Source organism: Motacilla alba, chromosome 1 (genome assembly GCF_015832195.1).
Source record: "Motacilla alba alba isolate MOTALB_02 chromosome 1, Motacilla_alba_V1.0_pri, whole genome shotgun sequence".
NCBI lineage: Eukaryota > Metazoa > Chordata > Aves > Passeriformes > Motacillidae > Motacilla > Motacilla alba.
In genome coordinates this window covers 38667990-38693809 of record NC_052016.1, presented here as the reverse complement: position 1 = coordinate 38693809, position 25820 = coordinate 38667990, and the positions used below count along the sequence as shown (strand labels likewise).

The 25820-nt window shown below is 42.4% G+C and overlaps 1 protein-coding gene across 1 annotated transcript; it reads left to right on the top strand.

The window, feature by feature from the left end:
• On the top strand, positions 1 to 24982 carry LOC119700070 (ovostatin-like). Its single transcript, XM_038134371.1, has 36 exons — positions 1 to 98; positions 615 to 798; positions 1130 to 1286; positions 2417 to 2469; positions 3348 to 3368; positions 4397 to 4565; positions 5130 to 5214; positions 5996 to 6107; positions 6465 to 6579; positions 6783 to 6892; positions 8017 to 8175; positions 8533 to 8760; positions 9082 to 9139; positions 9613 to 9758; positions 10813 to 10962; positions 11501 to 11671; positions 11973 to 12105; positions 12727 to 12823; positions 13327 to 13555; positions 14127 to 14250; positions 14582 to 14700; positions 15145 to 15196; positions 15979 to 16062; positions 16918 to 17094; positions 17602 to 17683; positions 18158 to 18314; positions 18730 to 18804; positions 19777 to 19942; positions 20200 to 20420; positions 20992 to 21207; positions 21614 to 21738; positions 21918 to 22008; positions 22542 to 22610; positions 23527 to 23632; positions 23976 to 24049; positions 24775 to 24982. Exons 1-35 carry the CDS (start codon positions 34 to 36, stop codon positions 24035 to 24037), a joined length of 4368 nt encoding a protein of 1455 aa, XP_037990299.1. The 5' UTR covers positions 1 to 33; the 3' UTR covers positions 24038 to 24049; positions 24775 to 24982.
• The last annotated feature ends 838 nt before the right edge of the window (positions 24983 to 25820 follow it).

Sequence of the window (25820 nt, the reverse complement as noted above, 5' to 3'; positions counted from 1 at the left end):
CTTATCTCTTTCTTCTGTCTCCCAGTGAGAAAAATGTGGCTGAAGTTTCTTTTGGCTATTCTTCTGTGGCATTCAGCAGCTGCAAAGGAACCTGAGCTGTAAGAACTACCCTCTTACTACTATTAGTATTTGTGAAAAGGCTTTAAAGACTGTGCTAGTCCGTGTTAGTGATTTTTCTCTAAAACTTAAATACCACCAGGGCTCATCTTTTATATCTGAAGATCTAAAGCAGAATGGGGATGGCAAGTGAATCATTCTCATTTAATATGATCAGACTTTCCACTTATTGCAGAACTTCCTTGGAAATTAATGTGTCCAGAAAAGGCAATAGCAGTGGCGACAGCAGGGTGCTTTGCTAAAACCAGGTCGGCCCAGGGCTTAGATAAAGAGCAAAAAGGCAAGAGCTGGGGGCAATAGCAGAGCTGTGGGGAATAGCAGGACTGGGATGGTTCAGAGCTGCAGGACAGAGTGAAGAGCACTGGCAGTGTGTCCTATTAAATCTAAAGTAATTGGTGGGTACTTAATAATAACAGTGTTATGTGTTTGCTTTATGCTGTTGAGGCTGTTTCTCCTTTACATATGTATGTGATCACTTTGATGTTTGGATTTCACAGGCAGTATGTCCTGATGGTGCCTGCTGTCCTCCAAAATGACTCTCCAGGTCAGGTTTGCCTGCAGTTCCTTAACCTCAATGAGACAGTATCTGTCAGAGTAATCCTAGAATACAGCTCTGTCAATACCACTGTTTTTAAGAACACCATGACAGCAAGCAGTGGTCTACAATGCTTCAAGTTCAAGGTAAGTTAATTTTAATTTACGTCCCCATGGAAAAGAAATGTAAACAGGGACAAGAAAATTAAAGCAGAGAGTGCAGAAAGGAACAAACAGGGAAAGAAATAAGACTTTTTAAAGGAAAGAGGAAGCATAGGAGAGTAACATACTAACAGAAAAGGAGGCGTTTTTGTTAGACATAAGTAATAAGAAAAAACCCAAGAGAGGTGATGAAGTTGATTGAAGTGAGACTGTGTCTCGTTATGGGAGCCCAAGCCACAGGTATTGCTGTTCAACAGGTTCTGGAGCAAATTACTTCAAGACTAACAACCTCCCCACATTTCTTCTTTCTTCACAGATTCCTCCTGTCCATTCTGCACCCCTGGCTTTTATTTCCTTCTCTGCCAAGGGCAGCACCGTCAGCCTAGAGGAGCGGCAGTCAGTGATGATCTGGAACACAGACAGCATCGTCTTCGTGCAGACAGACAAACCCATCTACAAACCAGGACAGACTGGTGAATGTCCACTTTGTCTATAACATGGGCCTTAGGAGGCAATTTCTTCAGACAGAATTTCTCTGTCTGGTGTTTTTCAGGCTGAGCTACATTCTAGGCTGTTTCTTCAGAGTTCCTGTTAAAACTATTACAGTTATTTGCTGTGGAGCTTAGGGAGTCATCTTCAGGATGTCAGGAGACTGTCATCCCATCACCTCTATTATTTTATTCATGCCTTCCTCCCAGGTGACAGAAGCTATCACTGCTGCTGTTTCATTACTGATGGCAGGCCAGGATAGTGGGTAGAGGTGATTAGATCAATACCTGGCATAAAACAGTGCTTCCCTCTGTGGTGCTGGTCAGCATCAAAATAGCCTAAACAGCAAGAAAGAAATCTGTTACTTTAAAATTAACTAAAAGTTGTTAAAGATAAAATCATGCTATTTACCTTCTGGCCTCCGATGTGTTTGGACCCTAGATTTTCATGTTGTGTTCCTGCACTTATGCTATTCCCTTATCCATGCTTCACACATGGCCAATAAGCAGAGCTCCATTTTTCTAGATCCATTCCTCAATTAATTTCTAGCCTTAAGGTTTCTAGCACACACTATAGGAAACCAGAGAAGAAGACTTCTTCCCAGAGATTAGTCACATAATGCAGCCATTAGACTAGAATAATTTTACTTTAATTCAGATCTGTTCTATCTACATAGATACATAGTATGAAGAAAAGCTTACCAGTTGGAATTTCGTGCCACTAAGGTGTGCAATATGGGTTGTTTATTGGTCATATGGCTTGGTTTTGAGCTGGGGCAAGCAGCAGAAAAATCAAATTATGAAAAGGTAATGCAGTTCTTATTTGTGCAGCCATTCCTTTCTGTAATTTTAAACTTTCATGAAAGTAAACTTTTCATTACTAACATTAAAGGAATTTTTTATGAAAGAGTACAAGAACTTGATGCTAGGGAAAAGACCTTTAATCAAAGTCTGTGTAGGGCTCTTCTACCTTCAGATGCACTTGATTATGTGCATCCTGGGCAAGCAGGACTGTTGGAAGACCTGTGAAACTGGGAGTACTAAAGAATGCAAAACATCATGTTCAGCCAAACAAACTATGGTCAATGCTAACCCCCTGTTTCTTGCTTTTCCAGTGAGGTTTCGTGTTGTTGCCCTGGATTTAAATTTTAAACCTGTTCAGGAGAAGGTGAGTGACCAGTAATATTCCCCTGTATTTAAAGTTGCTGGGAGACAACTTCTTCTCAAATTTTACATAGAGGATTGCTGTGAATAAAATGAAATGTTGCAGCGACCAAATGTCAAAGAATTAACCTGATTTCCTAGGCACATGCTGTCATCCAGCCTTTCATTAGAGTCACAGGGAAGAAGGCAAGTGTGTAGCAGTTTGAATTCCCAACACAACACTTTCTGTTGTCACTGGGAAAGAAGCTCAAAACCCCCTCCACTTTGTTGCCGCAGACATTATCTTAGCTCTGACCAGAAAGGCCATGGTTCAGTCTCCACTCTTACAGTTCAGCAAATGTTGCTTGCAGGCATCAGTAAATCATCCACCTGGCACTTTGCCCATTTTAGAAATGGGGGAAATGAAAAAGAAATTGCTGCCACAAATATTTATCTCCTCAGAGGTACTCTTTCCACTGCCAGCAGTCTCTCTTCATGCTCGTAGTGCATAAGGAAATTAATGGAAGGGTCTTCCCTGGCCTCCTCTCCTGCACTTGTAATGCAGGAGACAGCACAGTGGTAGCAAAAGAGCTGGTGCTAATAAGAAGCCAGAATCATGGTTTGTGTGCACGTCTATGACTCTGCTCACTCACACACTCTGAGATTGCACGAAAACCAGTACGATCAGAAACTGTCCTACCATTCTCACTTGATATCTCTCCTTTGTGCAAGCTTCTTACTGAAGTAAAATTGCTGTTAAACTGATTAAAATAAGAGATGAGGACCTGATGGATGGCATTGTGCTGAATATTGGTTATATACTTCTCACAGTCCTGAGGAAAAATAATTTGTGTTTGATCAGCCCCCTAATATCTTCTTCCATTCTGTTTTTTCCTCTTTCAGTACCCCTTGATTGCAATTCAGGTAAGAAATTTTTGTATTTGTACTGCATTACTCCAGGCACATGTCCTTACATAGGTTTGAATGTGTTCATACACAGACAAATCTTACTGCTGAGTACACCAGCAGAAATTAACAGAAGCTCCTTAATACAAAACAAGGATAGTCTTTGAGCTTGACATGGGAAGCACACCTATAATCATTCTAGTAGTCAAAATTTGTCGTGTTCTTATGTCTGCCTTTGTTTTCCACTCCCCTTCCCGTTTGCTCACCTTATTTTGGGGTATATCCTTTTGTAACTCTAGTGCTGCTAAAAACTAATATAGATTGTGAATACAACTACATCAGTACTTTCATGGCATTTTCTGGTGATTTTTAAAACAATTGCAGTCCATGTCTAGACAGCATACTTACAAGTTTTCATGTTACACTGTGAAGTCAGGGGACTTTATTTTCTTCACAATGAGAACATACATCTTTTGAGCCCTCCACGTGTTTTTATTCCAGCCATGGCTGTAAAGAGTGAAGGGAATGGTGTGAATGAGTTTTCTTTAGTCAAGCTAGCTTAACATATACTGAGAGGAAAATGCCACCCCCAGTGAATGCAGAAGAAAGGTTTCCTTCCTTCTTCTGGCAGCTGAAAAAAAAAGCTGGGGTTGCTAAAGGCCAAGATTTGTGTGGGATAAACTTGGCTGAAGGGAAAGCACAAAGATTTTCTTTCTCTCCTCTCTTGACACAAATCTAGAGCAACATATACTAAAGAGCAGGAAAGAGCAGTATTGTGCAACTTTCCCTGATGATTGAGTCTAATAAGTAGGCTGGCAGAGAATGCCTAAATTGGGAACAACAGATGAGAATCTAACAACATTAATAATAACATGAAAAATCAGAGTACAAAGACACAATTTAACTCAATGCGTGTGCATTAAGCAGCTTCTCCAGTGCAGTAAAGCAACCTGCTCTGTTTTCTTCTTTGTGGATGGTTTTGTGTGTCAGTAGCAAAAGATTTCCAAGGCAAAAAACCTGTGAGTCTGTATTCTTTTTTTCTTCAGGATCCAAGGGGCAACAGGATCTTGCAGTGGCAGAATGTGAAATCGGAGATGAACATTATTCAGCTAGAATTCCCACTCACTGAAGAGCCTATCCTGGGGAAATACAAAATTATTGTAGCAAAGGAGTCAGGAGATAGAACAAATCACTCATTCCATGTGGAGGAATATGGTAAATGCCACCCTTTTTATTTTTATTCAGTGTAGGAAACATTATTAGAGATGAGCCCATATCAAGAAACCTTTTCGACTGCTAAAACTTCAAACAGCTTCCTGGCAAATGCAGCTTAAATTAAATGTCATTAAGAACTGGGGAAATTAAAAAAGAAAGAGAACAGTAAAAAACCCCAAGAAAAATTTACAATTTTTCACACACTTAGCCAGCAAAATAATCTGCACAAGGAATCAGCACGCTGATTGCAAATTTCAGTGAGACAAACTAAATTTTTCCCAGCTATGTCCATGAACTTTCTTTGCCAAAACTCCACAAGGCATCTAGACATCACAGGATTCATTTCAGAAGTTCTGTCTTCTCTTCAAAGTGTTGCAGAAATGCTCCATTAAACCTCTGCAGATCAGGCCAGTTCTTAATCATTTTGCTACCCATGGGTTCTGAGATCCCATTCCCTCTATGACTAACAATAAGATATATCCTCATTTTTGCTTTCATCTTAGGAGAGTCTGTAAATCTGCAATATGCCAGTGTTGGGTTTCTTTTTCTTGCTCTCTGTCCTAGTGTTGCCAAAGTTTGATGTCACAGTCACAGCACCAGAAACCCTTACAGTCCTGGATTCGGAGTTCACAGTGAAAGTCTGTGGGTTGTAAGTACCAAGTGCAGAGTTATTAGGAAATATGCTGAAGTGGAAGAAATTCCCGAGGGGTAAAGAGTCAGGGTGTAGAGTAGAAGCCAAAATATGTAGGGCCCCAGAAGAGGTTGGTGAGGGTTGACTTGGTCTTTGGAGCTATCATTTATTTGTGTGCTCATCTCATTTTATTGTATAAGTATTCTGTTCCTCATGGTGTTGTACAAGGTAGACAAATCTTTTGAGAGGTTCCTCCTCTCAAAAAAGTTCAGAGGGAGACCTTCATAAAGCAGAGCAACATTAAATTCTAGCAAGGATATTATGGTTCCAGCTGTCTGACATCCCCTCCAAGCTTGGTCCTTCAGAAGGACCTTGCTTACACCAACACCAAGACCTTGTAATTTGGAATCCAGAGTTGAAATCCCCTAGCAGATTTGAGGAGTTTTGCTTTGATTTCAGTGAGCCTAGAACTCCAGTTTGAGCTGAAGATTGGAGACAATAGTCTTAATTTGGTCAGTAGCCAAATCTGTTCATTATGTTTATAAAGGTATTTGGTTTTGCATTCAAAGTCTAGATTTGTTTCATAGGTTTACATGTGAAAAAGAACTATTTTTGATTTCTAAGTTGTATTTTCTATTTTGTTAAAGCAGGAGAGTTAGGAAATACCTGTAAAACTATTCCATGCTCTGGCTTCCCAGCTCGCTGCTGTCCTGAATCTATTCCTGCACACGTTAGCTTAAGATTGTTTTTCAAGCATTAGCTCATAGACCTCATCAGATCATATTTCCTCTTCCCCTAGGTACACCTATGGCCAGCCTATTGAAGGGAAAGTCAAGCTCAGTGTGTGCAGGGATTTTGATTCATACGGGAGGTGCAAGAAAAGCCCAGTTTGTCAATCATTCACCAAAAATGTATGATACATAATTATTATTCCTCTTCATGCTTGTCCTCTCTTCTGTGTTCATGTTTCTCTCCCTTTGCTCATCACACTTTTCTTTCTCTCTTTGGTACTTCTCTTCACCTTACTCGTCTCTTCGCTTGTATGACTAGCTAGGAGCTCAGGGCACCTCATTTCTCTTCTTGGCTTCCCGCAGGCCTGAAGGATTGACATGTTTCTTCTTCATGACTCAGTTTCCCATAAACATGTATAAATCATGTTGAAAGTACTGGGAAAGGGCTTCACTCACTAAAGAAGAGTCCTGTGTATTGTCAACACCCTTTGCAAGCTATGATCCTTGACAACAGGATTTGTTTTCTTCCCTGTCCAGCTGGAGAGAGATGGTTGCCTCTCCCACGTCTTCAGCTCCAACATCTTTGAGTTACATCGCACTGGTTACATGAGGAACCTTGATGTGAAAGCCACTGTGACAGAGAAAGGAACAGGTAATCCCTTCCAGGCAGGCAGAAACAGCAAAAGCAGTGTGGTCAAGAAGGAGAGTAGGAGATAGCCTCTGCTTGCTGAGTACAAGGATGTCTCCCTGGGGAAGGTCATTTTTACAAGCACAGTGACCATCTCCAGGCAAACTCTGCTGATGCTCTGTGCAGGACAAAGTGCATCTTCTCATGACTCTGGGCATGTCTTCCAGGCCTGCAATTTACAGCTGCTCAGGTTATTTCCATAACTCGGGTGATGAGCACCATACAGTTTGAGAACATGGATCGCCACTTCAGAAGAGGAATTCCTTACTTTGGACAGGTAAGCAAGAGCTTGGAGGACAAGCTTATTGACAGGCAATCACATAACAACAATGATGGCAACATCTAGAGGACTGTTTGGGGTGGGGGTGTTCTCCCCAGTCTTCTTTCCTTACATACAATGCCCTACTGGTAATTCTGAATGCTGAAGACTATTAGTTTATTCGGAGTTTGATTCTGCCAGAAACACTTGAAATCAGAACAATTCATTAGCTAGCTTTTCTCTAACTTGCATTTTAAGCTTGCTGTAAATCACTGCCTCTCCCTTCAGATCTGACCATCACATGCCAGCCAGACATGAATAGAAACACTGGTGGATGAATTTAGGGCACACAGAAAATCAGGGAAATAGCAAGAGTTTCTGTCTCAGAAAGGTTTTTCATTATTTTGTTTCATGACAATACCCACATAACTCTGTCAGTTGTTTATAGGGTAGGGATAAATCTCTCTCCTTCAGTTCATCTTTTGCCAGTAAGGAAAAAATAAGGGGGACCAGTAACACTGCAAGGAGACAAGATTGTCTTTCAAGGATGGGGTTTTTTTCCCCTCTCTAAAGTCTGTATAACTTTCTTATTTGGTTGCTATTCCCACTCTGTGATTTTTTCTTTAAAAAAATCAAAATAAATGCTCATTTCTAGCAACACACAATTTACTTAATGGGATCTGTTATTTGTTTAACAAATAAACAGCAGAGACAGTGCAGACAGAATTAGGAAAATGTTCAAAACAAAGATGTGGAGAAAAGGTTTTCAGACACTGAAAATAGCAGCAGCAGACTCTCATGACTAAGGAAGGAAAAAGAAAGAAGGGAGAAAAGAAAATATATTTTTAAACTGGAAATGTATAGTCAGAAGGGACTAATGAGGAATGAGATGATACATGAAAGTTCTTGCTCCACAAAAGGACATTATAAATGGTGTGGCAGATGCTGAGGAAGCTCCTGCTCCAAACCTCATAAGTTAGCTCAGATAGTTGCCAGAAAGCAAAGACAGAAATTTCAGTCATGAAGTATTGGTTTGAAGGAAGATGATAAAGTAATTCTGCTGTTTGGAGAGCAAAAGAGCGCAAAATATCAGTATCTACATACAGAAATACATTCAACATGTTTCACATTCCCTTTTACAGATCAAGCTGGTAGACAAAGACAGCTCTCCAATTTCCAATGAGGTCATTCAGCTATTTGTCAATAACAAGAATACAGACAACTTCACCACGGATCATAATGGTGTTGCTGAGTTCAGCATCGACACATCCGAAATGTTTGATCCCGAGATCAGTCTGAAAGTGAGTACAAAACAAGGCTGAATAGAGACAAAAAGAGGAGAGATGGCTGCTCTCAAACTGAACCCAAAAAAAGATGGGATGAGATTTTAATTCTGGTAATAAAAATATGCTTTTTTCATCTTTCTTCATTGTGTAGAGCTCTCAAAAACTGCTATAGAGGAGTGAGGAAAACATCTGACTTGTTGCAATGCAATGGCTTGCTGCAAGGCTGCTCTTTCCTTACCAGTTTTACTTTAGATGCAGTTCTTATCTATACGCTTTACATGAACTAATCATTTCGATGTCAGAATGTGTTGATGACTTCTCTAGTGATATCTGTTTGTTTTCCTTTTCTTCCCCACTCCCTCTCCCGTTCAGGCAGTTTATAAAACCAGTGACCACTGCCACTATGAAGGCTGGATAGAGCCTTACTACCCGGAAGCCTCTCTCTCCGTCCAGCGCTTCTACTCTTGGACTGGCAGTTTTGTGAGGATTGAGCCCGTGTGGAAAGATCTGAAATGTGGGCAGAAGAGGATGATCACTGTGCACTATGTCTTAAACACAGAAGGATACAAGAGAATCAACACCATGAACTTCTACTATGTGGTAAGAGTGAGGCTGTGGGTTGGTTTGCTGAAAGGGCTTTACTGGGCAGCTATCTGGCAATCCATCCACAAGAATTACAGCAGTGAGAGATATTCATGGAATTTTCTGTCTCCCTCTTCCCTTCCTTTTGCTACTGCTTTGTGACCAGCAACAAGGTCCCCAGCAGCAGCAGAGGGGGCATTCATCATGCCCTAAGGCTCATGTTTAAGCATTTCAGATCATCTCATTGTAGATTTTCCTGTTGATGCACAATGAACCTGATTGCTGCTTTCTCCCTCCAACTTCTGCCAACCTATACATGTCTTCATCTTCTCTGTACAGGGCATGGCAAAAGGCAAGATTGTCCTTACAGGGGAAATTAAAGTTAATATCCAAGCTGGTAAGTTAAGTTGCCAATCCATATTTTTGCATTAAAACAAACAAAGAAAGAACCAAACACCCAGATGGTTGAAAATAGCAGCAACAGGAAGGGCCATATCTCTCTCCACCACGCATGTGTGCATGACAGTAGCACTACCACTAAGATCACTATAAAGTCAGGTTTAGTCCAGCAATTACTGAATTTTACATTAGTCAAATAGTGTTCTCTAAAGATCTTCCCAAGGAATGACATAGGGAATGCAGAGTGTCTGCTTTAGGATCCTATCTGAAGATGGCCACATGTGCAAATCCACAATAAATCTGAGACCACCTGGATTAAACCCAGGCCCATTACCTCCTGGAAAATTGTTCAGTTTATCATCTTCAGATTGCTCCACTGACTGGTAAAGTTACATACCTGTTGAGTTTGGCTACTACTACAGTAACTCTTTGATATTCCTTCCTTATTGGTGCCTTTGTTTCTTCTAACAGGCCAAAATGGCACTTTCACCATTCCGCTTGTGGTCAGTGAGAAAATGGCTCCAGCCCTTCGGTTGCTGGTGTACACCTTACACCCTGACAAGGAGCTGGTGGCAGACAGTGTTCAATTGCCAGTTGAGAAGTGTTTCAAAAACAAGGTGAGAGGCACTAAGATAGAGCAAGCCTTACCTGCTGTCAGATGAATACAAATTCTTTGTGTATACATCCACAAGAGTTTTGTTTCTTGTTTCCTTCCCCTTCTCTCTACATTGCTCCTTTTATTTTCTTTTTTCTCTTTGGCCTTATATCTTTCCTCTATCACTACCTCCTGGCCTTATTTTCAGAAGATATCGCTTCTTTTAACATTAAAAACTTTTCAGGAGACCTACTTAAGTCCAAAAAAGATTCTTGCCTTGCTTAAACTCTACTTGGGTTCCATTCCCTTTTGGACTTTCTATTTTTCAACATAGGGAACAAACTTTTGACTTATTCCACTTCATCATTCAATCTAATTTTTTACATTCTTTTTGTTGAAAAATAAAGTTTAGGTTTAGCAGAACTAAATACACATAGAAAGGAAAGCCAAAATAGAAGCCTGGGGTTAAATATGTCTTCCTCTTTTTTTTTTATGGTACATTTTCATTCATCATTATAAACTCAGATTTCACCAATAATATTTTTCTAATCTTTAGTTCCTAAAAGCTAAAATGCATGAAACTATAAAACAAAACAAAGCAAGTGACATTAAACAAAATGTTTCTAGTTACCCCTCCTATTTTTTTCCTCTTAACTAAAACAAACGTGAAATAGATTTTGTTCCAAATGGATTCAAAATCTGTTTTCTACATTTGCTAACATGGGCCATGGACTTAGGAAAAATATTATTTGCTCACTGTAGAGTTATTACATGTAGTCAAGTCATAAAAAGTTTCAATTTGACAGCAAAAGAATCATACTTCGTTTTAAATCTCTTGAGGTAGGCTTCATTTAAGCTATCCCAGGAATCTAAGTGTGCTTATTGCCTAAGTCCCTGTTATAACAGAGGCCTGGTCAACAGCTACAGTGAAGACCAGACATTCTCCTTCAGGCACATCTTCTGTGCTTTAACAGAAAATCCTTCCACTCTCCTCCTTGCCCTTCACTCACACACACAGTCAGAGCAGTGCCAGCAGCATGGGTTAGCCATGCCAACATCTGTTTGATGAATTTCAGGTCCACTTGGAATTCTCTGAAAAGCAGATGCACCCAGCTTCCAATGTCAGTTTGGTCATCGAAGCTGCTGCCAACTCCTTCTGTGCTGTGAGGGCAGTGGATCAGAGTGTGTTGCTCCTGAAGCCAGAGACAGAGCTGTCCATGGAAATGGTAAGCTGCCAGATGCCTTGTCTCCTTCCACTGCTTTTTTCTCCTCCATTACAGTGTCTCTTCACTTGAGACTGTTAGACTGAGTTAGAGTTTTACAGCCTCTGGCATGTGCCAGTCATAAGCCATCTTTAGTAAGCAATAAACAGATTTTGTTTCCTGTGGATTGTAAATCCTCTTTCATCTGGGATGTAGTTTAACCTGTGACTGGTCTCTGGCAGTACAACCCTCCAGCATACCCACTACTCCCAGTTTTGTGCTGTCAGCAAACTTGCTGTAACATCCAGATCATCAAAGAAGATTTTGAGCAAGATTAGACCCAGTATTGGAGTACCCTGTGGTACAACAATGGTTACTGGCCTCCAGCTAGACTTTGTGTCGCTGATCTCTAATCCCAGCCATGCAGGCATTTCTCAGTCCAGGAAACAGAGCATGGTTTCAAACAGGTTGTCATCTCAGTTTTGGCAATTTGCAGTATTTGGTGGTGTATGTAAGGTTGATGTTTACATATAGACAGTTCCTGTTTCCTTACCCCTCACAGGTTTACAGCCTGCATCCCCTACAAGATTTTCAAGGCTACGTCTTCCATGGGTTCAATCTAGAAGAAGACTCCCAAGAGCCCTGTGTCTCATCTGACCACATCTTTCACAAAGGCTTGTATTACACACCTGTAATGTCTGGATTAGGCCCAGATGTGTATCAAGTCGTCAAGGTAAATGTCCTGTACGTTACTTAAATATGCTTAAGTGAGTTTCTGCTTATGTAGTGTTAGATTCTGCAAACAACCCTATTAGTAAAACTCATACATGACAACTCTCCTCTTAGACCTCTGTTCCCAATTGATTCTAGTGCCTGCTGTGATTCTCCAGCACACACAAAGCTCCCAAAAGTCTCTGCATACATATCTCTGGGCACATCTCTGGTAGAAACAGGGTAATGGGAAAGAGGGAAGAATGGAACAAACCTCAGCTGTAGTGTGGTTATGGCTAACACTAAAATGTGGATTTTTACAGGATATGGGAATTAAATTTTTTACCAACTCGAAGGTTCGACAGCCAGTTGTATGCACTGGTGAGACCGTGAGACGTCAACCATACATAACGAATGCAGGGCATGTGGCTTCTGCACACCATGTCAAATCATCAGGTAACACAGAGGACAGGAAAGAGATTTTACCTTTCTCCTTAAAGGAAGAGGTATTCTTATTATGCGGACATGGACAGTACTTGTTAACCACTTTGGTTTCGATATTAAATATTGGCCTGGCATTGAATGAGAGAGCTTAAGCTAATGGCCAATGCCCAAGAGTCTTTCAGCTCTACACTTCTGATTCATGTCCAGTTTCATGCTGGGAATTGTTGGCAAATGGCAGTGTCACACAAAACTAACGCTGTTCACATTGATTCCCTTCTGACCAGAGCTAGTTGGAAAAGACTGAGTGACAGTGTGAACAGTAATCAGAGCTACGAGCCAAGTGATCTGAGTTCTAGCCCTAGGTCTCATGCTCATGAGAGACCAAAACACTTCAAGCAATGATTTCTTTCACCTTTGACACCAGGTTATACCTAACTGAGGGATATATTGGCAACATTTAATAATATTTGTGTGGCATATGTGTAAATATGAATATGATATATTCTAAATCAGAAGGTAATGGTAAAACACTTATTGTCCTTCATATTGGCCCATGAACATTCAAACCTGTCCTTTCTGGGCATCTCCATTATATGAACCAGGCTTTACTAAATTCTTGTTATCTCTTACCAGCTGAAGCTGCTAGGGAGGAACAAGAGAGGACACTCATCCTTGAGACTATTCGGGAATTCTTTCCTGAAGCTTGGATTTGGGATATAGTTCCAATTAAGTGAGTATTGCTTCTTTCATATCCTTGTCTTGCTTTAAGAATTACTGAATATGTTCCCTGATGTCCTGCAAGGTGGCAATCCCTTGCCAACTCTTCTTCCTTTTTGGCCCAGAAGACCTATTTTCTCAGTCATAAGCTGCCCATCTGCCCTTGTCTTTTCCATGATCCAATTACCAAAAATGTCCCTAAAGACACCTGTTCCCACAATGTGTGTACCATAAGTCATATTCCCGTCCTCAGAAGAAGGACACCTCTATTTAAAATACCGATTTGCAGAACAAGAATTCTGAGTTGTCTTTCCAAACTCAATGATATGATGGCCAGAGGAACATTTAAATGGACTTTTCTCAAATTTTAGTGGTAAATTCCAGGGATTGTATGTGGGATTTCTGCAGATAGAATAGGGGTAGCTCTGGTTCTCAAAACATGTTTCATCTACTGAGATTCAAGTTATCTGAAATTTACCCTTTCTAAAGGCTTCATCCTTTCTCCATTCCCACCAGCTCTACTGGAAAAGCCAGCATCTCATACACCATCCCTGACACCATCACCAAATGGAAAGCCAGTGCTTTCTGTGTGGAAGAGTTGGCTGGATTTGGCATGTCTGTGCCTGCCACCCTGACAGCCTTGCAGCCTTTCTTTGTTGAGTTGACCTTGCCATACTCTATCATACGAGGAGAAGATTTCCTGCTTAGAGCCACTGTCTTCAACTACCTTAACGAGTGCATTAAGGTGTGTACTTCTGCCCATTTCCTTAGACCTTATCCCATCTCCAAAGAAACTGAAGCAAAATGATGGGTGCAGGTGGCTGGATCTGCTCTTGACTGAGGTACTGCTCATTCTAGCTGACAACAGATTATCCTGACTGGATTTGTCCTCTCAGAACAAACCGTACAGAGCAAAGGGAGATCTTGTGAGCTGTGACTAGGCCAGATCTGTAAAGCAACTGTATCAAGATCCATAGAGAAAGGAAGAAAGTGCTTTGCAGAGTATCATTCACCATCCACAGATATGCAAGCCATCAATGGTTTCACTGGGGCCTTTTCCTTAAGAATCAGGTGTGCATAGGATGCTTAACATCCTGAGTTAACAGTGAGACTGTTGAGAGAAGCAAGAGGGAAAACTGTTCAGGTTACATCTGATGGATGATTCATCAGACATCATCATCATCTGAGGCCTTAAATCTGCCCTACACTTAACTCTAGATGTAAGAAGATAGTGTCTCACCCTCTCTAACAATAAAGCACCATTTGCAATGTGGTACAAAACCTTCATCCCATCACACTACTCTTTCTGTTCTCAGATTAATGTTTCACTGTCGGATTCCCTTGATTATCAAGCCAAATTCATCTCCCCAGAGGATGATGGATGTGTGTGCGCCAAGCAAAGAAAGACCTATGTCTGGAATATTTTCCCCAAAGAAATCGGTAAGTGCTTTGAATCTACTTGGTTTTATGTTACAAGATTGATACTAATGTATATCTTACCTGAAAAAACTTAATCCTTTTCCAACCTAGAGAGCTTGGTCTACCACTGTTCTTTCCAGTTCTCTGGGTTAAAGAGCTTCTCCACAGCTTCAGTGTCTTTATCATCGCCATTTTTACAGATCAGTTCTCATCCCATATGTCTCACCTACAGTGACTGACCATTCATTATGTTGAACTACTTCATCTTATTCATCAGATGAAATTTCTTACTTTGTTGATCATCCTGCATGGCAGAGGTCCATTTTTTTTTCCTTTTTTTCTGCTATTTAAGGTAATGTAGTGTTCAGCATTACTGCAGAAACCAAGGAGTATGAAGCTTGTGGAGACAAAGCTCCCAGGAACATCAGTATTAACTACAGGGACACCCAGATCAGAACACTGCTGGTTGAGGTACTGCTGGCAGCTCTTACTGTTTGTCCTGCATTCTTTTCATGAGGAAACTAAAACCCAGTGAAAGTACCAAAAGCAAGGAAAAGATTTTCAGGTTCCCTAAAGAACTCCCGGTATGGCTCCACCTTCATTTTTCTGGGACAGGGTCTGGCTGTTCAACCTAAGACCAAGTCCACTCCCATCTGATGTCCTCTTCCATGAGGATCAGTGGAGGTTGACAGGTCTCCCTCATGCAGAGCAGAAACTGGAAATGAGGGACTCCATCTGATGTGTTCTCCCTTTTAGGAGCAGACACATTGTGCGTGAACTTGTAAACTGTTGCTTCAATCCACGTGTTTTGTGACGTAGGAGGCTGGGAAAGGGGGTGGCATTTTGACACTGAATTTCTTCTGCATGCTTTTGTCTCATCCACTGCATGTGTCTCTTCTTTCCATCTACTTGCAGCCTGAAGGAATCAGAAGGGAAAAGACCCAAAACTCCTTAATTTGTACAGAAGGTAAGGGTCTTATATACCACTGTCTTGAGAAGAACTGAAAAAAGTTTGGAGTCTGCACTCTTTCCTGCAGTGTTTGTTGATGTTTTCCCTTCCCTTTTTCCCAGAGTTGTCCACATGACAGCTAGTATGAGTGTAATATGAGTGAAAAACATGTTCCTTGCTACCAGATTCCTGAGTGGTCTGGTGCATATCACTGAGGCAGCATCAGTGCCCTGCTCAGATGTGCTCAGATGCTGCAGGAAGACTGCTATGATGCTCTCAAAGGGAGATGACCTTTCTGTGCAAATTATGTCCTGAGTTTCTTTCACTCATGTTGAGTGCTGTCCTCTATTCTATGGAAACCTGTAGCTTACAGCTTTCCACCTCTGGTGGGAATGGGAGGGAATGCGATGTTCCTTTCCACGCCATCTCAGTGCTGACAGCAAACAGCTCCTAAGGTTTCCTGACTGGCCTAAAAGAGGCTAAAAATCTGTTCTGACCCTCACAAACCAGCTCTACCAATAGTGTCACTGAATGAATCCCCAAGGGTCACAGATACTACAACCTGTGAGTACCAACCTTACCCTGTTTTAAGGGTTTCTATTGAGCAATGACAGCGACTACACCACTTGATCTGTTTTTCACAATTTTGATTTTGCTGTGTCCCGTTCTCTCTTTGTGTTCTTGGTGAATGCTGTGAGTTTCACTTTGTTGCTGTCTCTTGTACTGTGCAATTTGTACCAGGAGCATTTCACTGTTATAATTCGTATTCCTATGCAAATGACAAATATTTTTCTCCACAGATGATGTAGTTATTCAAGATATAGCCCTGGAGCTACCTACAAATGTTTTGGAAGGATCAGCCAGAGCCTCCTTTTCTGTTGTTGGTAAATATATAATTAATAAAACATTTTTTTAAAAAAGAAAATATAGAAAATGTAACATGAAAGCTCTTTCAGATTCAAAATGTGAGTTTCTACTCCAAGTGTGGGAAACTTTTGAGAAAAGAGACTGATTCTTATCTTGTCCAGCAATGCTCTGCATCAGCAACATATCAGTTGCATCACTTTTCACTATTCTGTTTAAATTCAGCTCATTTGAAAGTCTTTCTCCAAAGCAGCAGCACAGTTCTGACTCATGACCTCAGCCAGATTCATGCCAGTATGGTATTTTTGTACACACCCATCTACAAATCAGAGCTGCCAGTAGAGTCTATTCAGTCTTTTCAGGACATGGATTTGCTTATGTGACTCACTAGCCATAAAATCCTTGCTTGGTAATGTTGGTGACTTTTAGAAGCTCTTTCCAGAAGTCCCTTGCTGGGTCTGTGCTGCCTTTCCTAGAAATAACAATTAAGAGGTGGTCTGTGATACATCTGCATTATCAATGCCCCTTTGCAGATTAGCTGTTAATTTTCCAAAAAAATGTCTGCAATAAATAGCTCTGGCTATTCCCTTCTATCCTCTGGAAACAGAAGTTTCTTGTAAGTTCCCTTCATTTCCAACAAGAAGTATCTGCTTGAAGTGGTATCAAAATAAGGAGTGTTTCCTGTAAGGGCAATTTAGACTATGTAAGGAGAGGCAGGGAGAGGCATTCTTTGTTGGCTGCAAAGCAGAACAAAGTTCTGTTCAGAAGGCTCCCAACCCCTGCTAGGCTTTTATGACTCTGCCTGTGGAATGGAAATTACTGGTAATTTCAGTGGCCATGAGTTGTGCTGATCCTTCCCCTCTCCTCTTCCCCAGGTGACATCATGGGCACTGCCATGCAGAACCTGCACCAGCTCCTCCAGATGCCCTTTGGCTGTGGGGAGCAGAACATGGTCCTGTTTGCACCCAACATCTACGTCCTGGACTATCTGAACAAGACAGGGCAGCTGAGCAGGGAGGTCAAATCCAAGGCCACTGGATACTTAGTGAGCGGTGAGAGCATTGTGGTTCCCTTACAACGTGTGCTGAAATTCCTGTTGAGGGCCAGTGAGCAGAAGCAGCAGCAGCAGCATAGCTACCCTGGCAGATGGCATCACAGTTGTAGCACAGCCCAGAGACCCAAGGATTTGCCCTGAACAAGCCACTTTTACTTTCCTTTATCTTCTTATCTTATGCCTTTTTGCTGACACTCAGCTGACATGTTTTTCCTTTGTGGTTTTGTCTTCCAGTCCCCTTCTCTTTTCCCTCTCAGGCACAGCACGTATCCTGATCCTGTATGTCTAGTTGGAGAATTGAGCTGAAAGAACTCTGGCTAATCTCTCAGTGTTTCTGCCAGACAAGGTCTTCCATACTTCCATTTATAGGATCCCTCAGCGCTCCCCTCCTGCTTGTTAGATATACATTGCCTTTCCATTCTTTCCCAGACAAATACGTCAGCAAACAAAATAGTTTTGTTTTGCTCTTACATCCAAGAGCACTTCCTTTCCCATGTTCTTGCAGGCTACCAGAAGCAGCTGTCATACAAACGTCCTGATGGGTCCTACAGCATCTTTGGCACCAGAGATAGAGAAGGGAACACCTGGTGAGTGACTGGGAGCAGAATTGGCTCAGAGATTAATTTACATTCAATCATTATGGTGCAGGTAAGAGGCAGCTTTACTGGCTGAATCAGATGTACAGAGCTGTCTAGGACTGGAGGTTGGGAAGTACTAAAGAAAATGTCTCTCCCTCCTCTGCCAGGCTGGGTGCAGGAAAAGAAGTAGATCCCTAAAGACCCAGCTGGCTTTCTGTTCATACTCCTGCTGTCTCCTATGAAACCCATTGCACTGTGGTGCTCTGTAGACAGGATCAGCCACAGAGTGTGCTGGACATCCTCCCCATGTCCCATCTAGCGACTACTCCTTTAACTATTCTCTCTCTGAGGAGCACACAAAGAGAAAGCAAGCCACCAACACACTGGCTGTAACTCTTCATGCTCTTCAGCAGCATGAACAGAAGGGATGATTTCTTCTGTTTCTTCCAGTGCTCATCTCACAGCTCCATCTTTCCTTTGCAGGCTCACTGCCTTTGTGTACAGATCATTTGCACAAGCTGGTCGCTTCATCTACATTGATGAACGTGTCCAGTCTCAAACCCTGTTGTGGCTGTCCAGCAAACAGAAGCTAGATGGCTGTTTCCGGAGTGTTGGGACACTCTTCAACAATGCCTTGAAGGTAGCAGAGAATTACTACTTGGTCAAATTTATACTTTTTCATTAAGAATATGTTCTCCTATTACTGCCAAAAACTGTATTTTGCTCCAAATGCCTGTCTTCTTCCAAGGGCTAATTCTCCACATCCTATAATGAGTATTTTCAGCTCATTCAGCTTTTGTACACCTACTTTACATGTTATGTGCATCTGAGATAGGATTGCAGGACTGTAAGCTTAAAGGAGTGATGTTCTTGGATTTAATAGCAAAGGGCTTCTCTGGATTAGTGAGCTATTCAAGAGGTATGTGAATGCTCTCTTTCCCTTTGGGCTGCCTCCAGAGCTGTCCATACTCTCTCAGTTGGGACATGGAAATTGATATTTAAAGGCTCTCATCTGTGGCATTTACAGATTATTCCTCTCTCCATGTTGTTTTCAGGGAGGAGTAGATGATGAGCTGTCTCTTTCTGCCTACATCACCATTGCCATGCTGGAAGCTGGGCACTCCATTTCGGTAAGGAGACTTACCTGATACTCAGATGGAACTGGTCCCCACTTGTTGCCTTGGGTCCAGCATCTGATAAATTGTCTAGGTAGTAAAGAGAGGGAAAGAGAGGAAGAGAGCTCCCAGAGTAGGTGACCATGTTCTGTATCTGCACTGGTGGCTGTGACAGAGAAAATCCCCATCTCTACATCTCTTAAAACACCAGTCTTTGAGCAGAAACTGTACAAACCTCAGTGGGATTAGATCTTCTATTTGCCAGACACAAAGGATTTAGTGACACCCTTTAGTTTCTAATAAAAACAGGTAGACAGGTAAAAACCTACACATGACAGGTAGTAACCCACACACTATGGCTTAGCCTCAAAGACAGCCCAGTCAAGAAAGTAAGGTAAACCTATATCATCTACAAATGAAACTAAAAGGAATGTAGGAAAAACAAATGTCCACCAGAGCGAAAGCTGATCTGTCCTTTTCAAAAAGTTGGCAGCACAAAGGCAACTACGGAGGAGATGTAAGACTTCAATAGATGAGTTAGTCTCCACTTTTTAATATATTTTCTCAGGACATGGAGTCAAAGTGTACATTTTTTTTGTGGGTGTCAACCTAGTACAATATCACAGAATTAAAGTTACACCAAAGTCAGTAAGGATAGAAACCACTAAGTTAGATTTGTTCAAGACAGCAAACTCTTGACTATAGAAATGCAGAGCAAATAATTATCATGGAGGTTAGCAGAAGGAATTATCCATGAAATCTATAAAGCAACCTTGTCAAGAACACCATTAAAAGCTACTTGATTTGTTTGGTGTTTCCTGTGAAATCCCTCCTTGAATAATTCTCTCTCCTGAAGTCATTATACAAGCTGAAATCCACTCTCATTGCTGTGATAGTGACAGGATGAGGAACAAGTTTAAAGAAAATTTTTTGAGCAGATGAAGACTACTGTCCTGAATAAAACCCATATGCTTTTTTGTTTTTAAGTACCCTGTAATCCGAAATGCCTTTTTTTGTCTGGAGACTGCATCTGAGAAGAGTATCAGGGAAGTTTACACTCAGGCACTCATGGTCTATGCTTTCTGCTTAGCTGGCAAGGCAGAAAAATGTGAATCATTCCTTGAGGAGTTACAGAAATCAGCAAAGGAAGTTGGTGAGTTTCAGTCACTTGGGGAATTTGGAAAATGGGAAGATGGAACAGATCTTACTGATGGTCTGACCTTGACAATATTGAGAGAGTGGGCACATGAACCAAACCACACAAATGATCCGTGGAGTTAATCTGCAGTGCATTCATTGATGTGCAGGGAGTCCTTCTGAGGAAGAGACTCGGATGCAGTGAGACTCCAAGGCAGAGTACAGAGCAGTGACACCTCTAATCAATACTGGTTCCTCTCTTTGTTTATTCAGATGGCTCACAGCACTGGGAGCAGGAGGAGAGGTCTCCATCAGACAAATCTCCCTCCTTCCTTGACCATGCCCCTTCAGCTGATGTTGAGATCACCAGTTACGTGTTGTTGGCATTGCTCTGCAAACCCAACCGGAGTAAAGAGGACCTCACAAAGGCCTCAGGGATTGTACAGTGGATCATCAGGCAGCAGAATCCCTATGGAGGTTTCTCTTCTACCCAGGTGCCAAAACTACCTTCCACTCCACAGCTAGTCCTAGGAATCAGGGCATTCTTTCAGGGTTCCAGCAGGGCTCTGACTACCTAGTCATGTTTTTCTTTTCTAATTGCTGTCTCTGAGAGAAACCAAACCTTTATATTAGGAGACCACAATACTTTCCCCCCCCCCTTCTTAAGTATAGAAAGGTTAAAACCATACAAGGGTAACTTCAGTAGCAATAAATACAGATATTTGTGTCGGGGATGAGCCTAGAAAACACCAAGTCCCATCTGTCAGATGACCCATGTGTTCTGTGTAACTCCCCAGAAAACACAGGCTTCATCACTATGAAAAACTAGAAGTGCACTCTGCCTCTCAGATTTTATGTTCTGAGACCCTTGTGTCAGGAGAGAAATTCTCCTACCCTAAAGCATACATGAGAGAATGAAATGGCTCCTTTTGTATGGGAACCCTGGAATTATACACAAATTCAGGAAGAAGAAACTGTGATGGGTATTGCAACAGTGACTTTGATCTCCTCTGCACTGGTCACGCTGTGTAGCCAATTGTCTTTTATTATTTTCTTTTTCTCCAGGACACAGTCATTGCCCTTCAAGCACTCGCTGCTTATGGTGAGGCCACCTACAGCTCTGCTTCACAAAAAGGAGTCAAGATCACTTCCAAAAAGCCTTTTGAGAAGGTATTTTTTGTCAACAATGAGAACAGGCTCCTGATGCAACAGACTCCCCTTCCAGAGGTCCCTGGGAAATACAGCCTGACAATGAATGGCAGTGGATGTGTATTTATGCAAGTAAATGTCTGCTTTCTTCTTCATTGTGTTTCACATTTTGCATACACGATAGCCATTGTTTTGATGATTTTCTAGCTAACTCCTCTTTATTTTTCCTAATTGCTTGATTTCCTTAAACCATTGAAACACTCTTTTTCCCATCCCACATTCTGACTCCTAGGGAGTTCTGGCATGGAAAACGAGTCCTTTCTGATCAACATCTGATTTCTTTCTGGGAGGTGACTCTGGGTACAAGCACCTTCATTGGTAAAGAGTAGAAGTCTTATGTGTTCATCATTGATATAAGCAAGCATCTTCCACATACAACCAAGTGCAACATTGCCAGAAAAGTTCACTAAGTCTGGTTTTTTGGATTGCAAAGAAAATCTTTGGCATTCTTGAACAAAAGGGTTTTTTCCTCTTCCAGACAGCACTGAGATACAACATTCACCTTCCAGAGGGGTCCTCTGGATTTCTGCTTTCAGTACAGACATCAAATGCTTCCTGCCCACAGCATAGACCAGCAAAATTTGATATTGTCCTCGTAAGCAGGTATGTGCCACCAGCAAACCAGCTGCACAGATGACAAGGCACGCAGAGAACATTGCTGTGTGTTTTCACTTCAGCTTATAAAGTCAAGAACCACAGGCTGATCAATATGCTGATGGTATCAGCCTGTAAGACACAGTGTCCCCAAAGACCAGACGCTGATGGGCCCTCTGTTGTTTCAGTTACACGGGGAAACGCAGCAGCTCCAACATGCTCATTATTGATGTGAAGATGCTCTCTGGCTTTGTTCCTGTTAAGTCTTCCCTGGATAAGGTAAACTTAGAGGAGCAAGGCTCAATTACCAGAGGCATGGTTAAGAACCATTCAGCCTCAGACCCTGTGAAGTGTTTGCATGGCTGCGCTGTTCATTACTGGGTGGAGGGAATGCCCTCCAGGGAGCTTCGAACACACAGACCCTCCTATATTTAAAACTAGGAAGGGTTTCAGCTCAAGCCTGAGCAGCTGGCAGCTACAACTGGGCACTGCCCAGTTGGGGAAAGGGTGGAAAACCTCTCAGACTGGCTCTGAAATGCAGATGACACCAGAGTCGGGCAGAATTCCCCAAGTGAATTGTAGTGACTTGTGCATTTGGAAAGAGCTCATACCCCCAACTAAGTCAAGTGGTAGGTTTTTGTCCATCCTTTCAATCCATTCATCAATATTTGGAATCTAAAAGTCAGCTACCGGCCCTTGAAACTTGACTAGGAGAAGAATGAATACCACAGACATGCAGCAGTAGGGTCTGAGGCAGCACTTGTTTTGTAATGTTTTACTAATATATTCATCTCCATTTTCTTGTTTCAAAGCTCATTGACAGTCGAACAGTGATGCAAGTAGAAAACAAGAAAAATCACGTCCTCCTTTATCTGCAAAATGTAAGTTCTGGTCACTGCCTATTTGATTTTCACAAAGGATGGAAACAGCATGCAATAGGTAATCAGACTATGGATATACCCTATATGGTACATTTATCATGGTCTCTTCCTCAACAGTTCTCTAGTGTTATCACTAAGCTGCTTACTTCCCAAACTGCATATAACTTACCAACCTTCTAAACAGCTTCAAACTGACACATGTCCTACCAGCAACTAAAAAAATCAAAACAATTCATTAAAAAAAGCCCGTTGAAATTAAACAAAATTATTTTTATTTCAGTAAAAAGCAGATAAACACCAGAAAAGTGGTTCCCTTGTGTGTATGCCTCTTTGGTAGGCTTCTTAGAAACCTTGGTCTTTCCAACATGACATGAAACACTGCTTTCATTCTACTCTGGAAAGATTTTCTTTGCTTCTCTTACACTAGATCATTGCAAAATTTTAAATTGTAATCTAATCCCTGAATCAGAATTTACTTAGTAAATAATTTGCTCAGGGCACTGTAGAACTAACAGAAGCCAATTCCCCAGTGATGGACACCGTAAATTGATTCCCAGTTTCTTGGTGGCACATAATGTCCATGTCTGAAATGAAAGGGATTGGAATACCAGACTTTATCATCCTGACCATTGGGAGATCCTGGAAAATTACACTCAGTCCCTTTGGGCAATTTTCCCACTTCTGGCAACAAGATATACAACAATTACAGAATCAGGTGATACAAGCAGGACAGAAAATCTACTAACTCTTCAGTTCAGTTTCACTTTGAGCTCTCCAAACATGTTTGGATAATGGCTGTCTCAGGTGTGGCATCAGTGGGATTTGGAATATGCAACCTGTCAGTTACCACCCTTGTCTCTCTAGATGGTGCTGTACAAATAAATTGACTGATGTGATCTCTGGCCTTCCATCCCAGATCTCACAGAAGAAAAGGAAAGAAATCACTTTCTCGGTTGAGCAGGACTTTGTAGTGACCCACCCCAAGCCAGCACCTGTGCAGATCTATGACTACTATGAAACAGGTATGTCTTTGATTTTAACCAGGGTGAAGTGTGGGGGAGGGACAGGGACAGCAGAAACAGTGTGCCTTAAGGGACATCCAGAACCAGCCCTGCTGCAACCAGCACTCCTCTGGGCTCCATCAGCACCTAAATCTAGGGCCAGGGGAGAGACTCATTTCACTTTTTGACCTTGGTCTCATGCCCAAGGTGATCAATAGGCATGACTAGAATGTTAAGAAAATACATGCACCAAAATAAAGGATATTTCAAGGATCTCCAGTTTAAGCATGTATAGGTTATATCCACCTCCAGGGATACAAATGTTCTCCAGGGTAACAAGAACGTTTCTATTCTTCTCCTCCAGAAGAGTATGCTGTTACTCAATACTCATCACCTTGCAAAGAGGTTGTTGCAGAAGTGGACTAAGGATTTGAAAAGGTAAGTAAAAGCCAGAAAATAACCAAACAGGCAGATAAGAAAGTGAACTATAAAGCAGCAAAAGCAGAGAGAGTAGAAGAGGAACCATTCTCCAAGAAATGAAGCCTCCATGAGGATTCTCAGAGAGGAGGCAGAGACTGGCCAGATTCTGTCCCATGACACCAGTGGAATCCAAGTGGGGACCACATTGCTGTTAATGGGATGAGCTTAGCATCTAGAATGAAAGCCAAAGTGCAGAATAATGGAAAGACTAGGAAATACCTCCAAAGATTCCTCAAAAGCACAGATACATACCAAAGAACCATTTACCTATGGCCGTCCTCAAAAGTCTTCCCTCTGGAGCCTATGCTTCCCAGACCCAAGCAAGGCTTTCCATGTGGACTAAGAGAAACTTTTTCTGGGACAGTAAATACATTATTTGAGGAGAACACAAGGTGACACAAATCATGGAGGCAGTGTATTAACTAGTCAGAGGTATGATGCTGCCTGGCTGTAGAGGAGGTCAGATCTGCATCCTGCTCAGCACAGCAGTTCTGCTGGCTGTTGTCTCAGGAGCAGTTTCTGAGGAGTTCAGGCACAGCTTGCTGCAAGACCTTGGTCCAGCTTCTGTCTGTTTCACATAGAAAGAATTGACTATCCTGTATCTTGAAAAAAATGCCTGTGTTTTGTAACCTGCAACTCTTGGTTCTCACTGAGGTTATTTTCTTTTGGATTTTCACCTGCAGGAGCACCATAAATGTTGAATAAGTGGTCAAGCACCCTATTTTTTTTTCTGTCATGAAGTCCTGGAAAGAGCCATTGCATCACAGTGGGACTCCATGACATCGATTGAGCTAGTGTCTGTCTCTCTGTTTCCTTTCACAGCACATCTCTCCAGCTTTGTAGCATAATCATGTATACCTTTCTGCCAATAAACCTCCCTTTTACATTGGGCATTGGCTTTTTTTCAGTGTCACAGAACAGGCATTTTGATGATAGTCCACATGTCATGACTGCTGGCTGGGGGAGGATGAGGAGAGGAGCACGCTTGTCCTGCCTGCAGCACTGCCCTGTCCCTCAGCTACAGCTGGTAACCACTGGCCACTACTGCAATACACGTGGTGTTCAGTTCCCCCACAACCAGAGGTGGCACCCACTCCTCATGGCTGCTCGACAGCCCCTCGCCTTCGCCCAGGCCTGCGACAGCACTGCCTTTGCCCCTGTGGCATGAATAAGGGTTTAGGTGTGGACATCACAGAGTGACTGCATCGTGCTCAGCAGGGGACAGGGTGCAGGGGAAAGGGGCAGCTTGCAGTCCAGGACTGTGACTGCCTGGACCCACATCCTCCATCTCACCCTGCCAGGCCCTCCAGTCCACAAGTCTGGCCAGAGTTTGTCCAAACCAGTCCAGGATGGATCAATGTACCAGCCACCAGCAGCGAGCCTGCCTCCCCGTTTTCCCGCACCTCTGGTCATCCCCTACTTCGTCACGCTTGGAGTCGTGGTGGCTTCTGCAAACACTAACACACTAGCAGAGCAGCACCGGGAGGGCTGGGGAAAGAAACACGGATGCTGCTCCTCCTTCCCGGAGCAGCAGCGGCGGCGGCAGCCCTCGCCCATCCCGCAGGGCTCCCGGTGCCGCGGGTCCCCGCCCGCCGGCGCCCTCGCTCCGCTCCCCGCATCCCGGGAGCGGGGATGGAGCCAGAGGGGCACCGGGCGTGGAGCCGGGGGGATAATGGGACCCGCTGCGCAGGGACCCCAGCAGGAATTTAAGCGCAAACAGCTCAGGTGC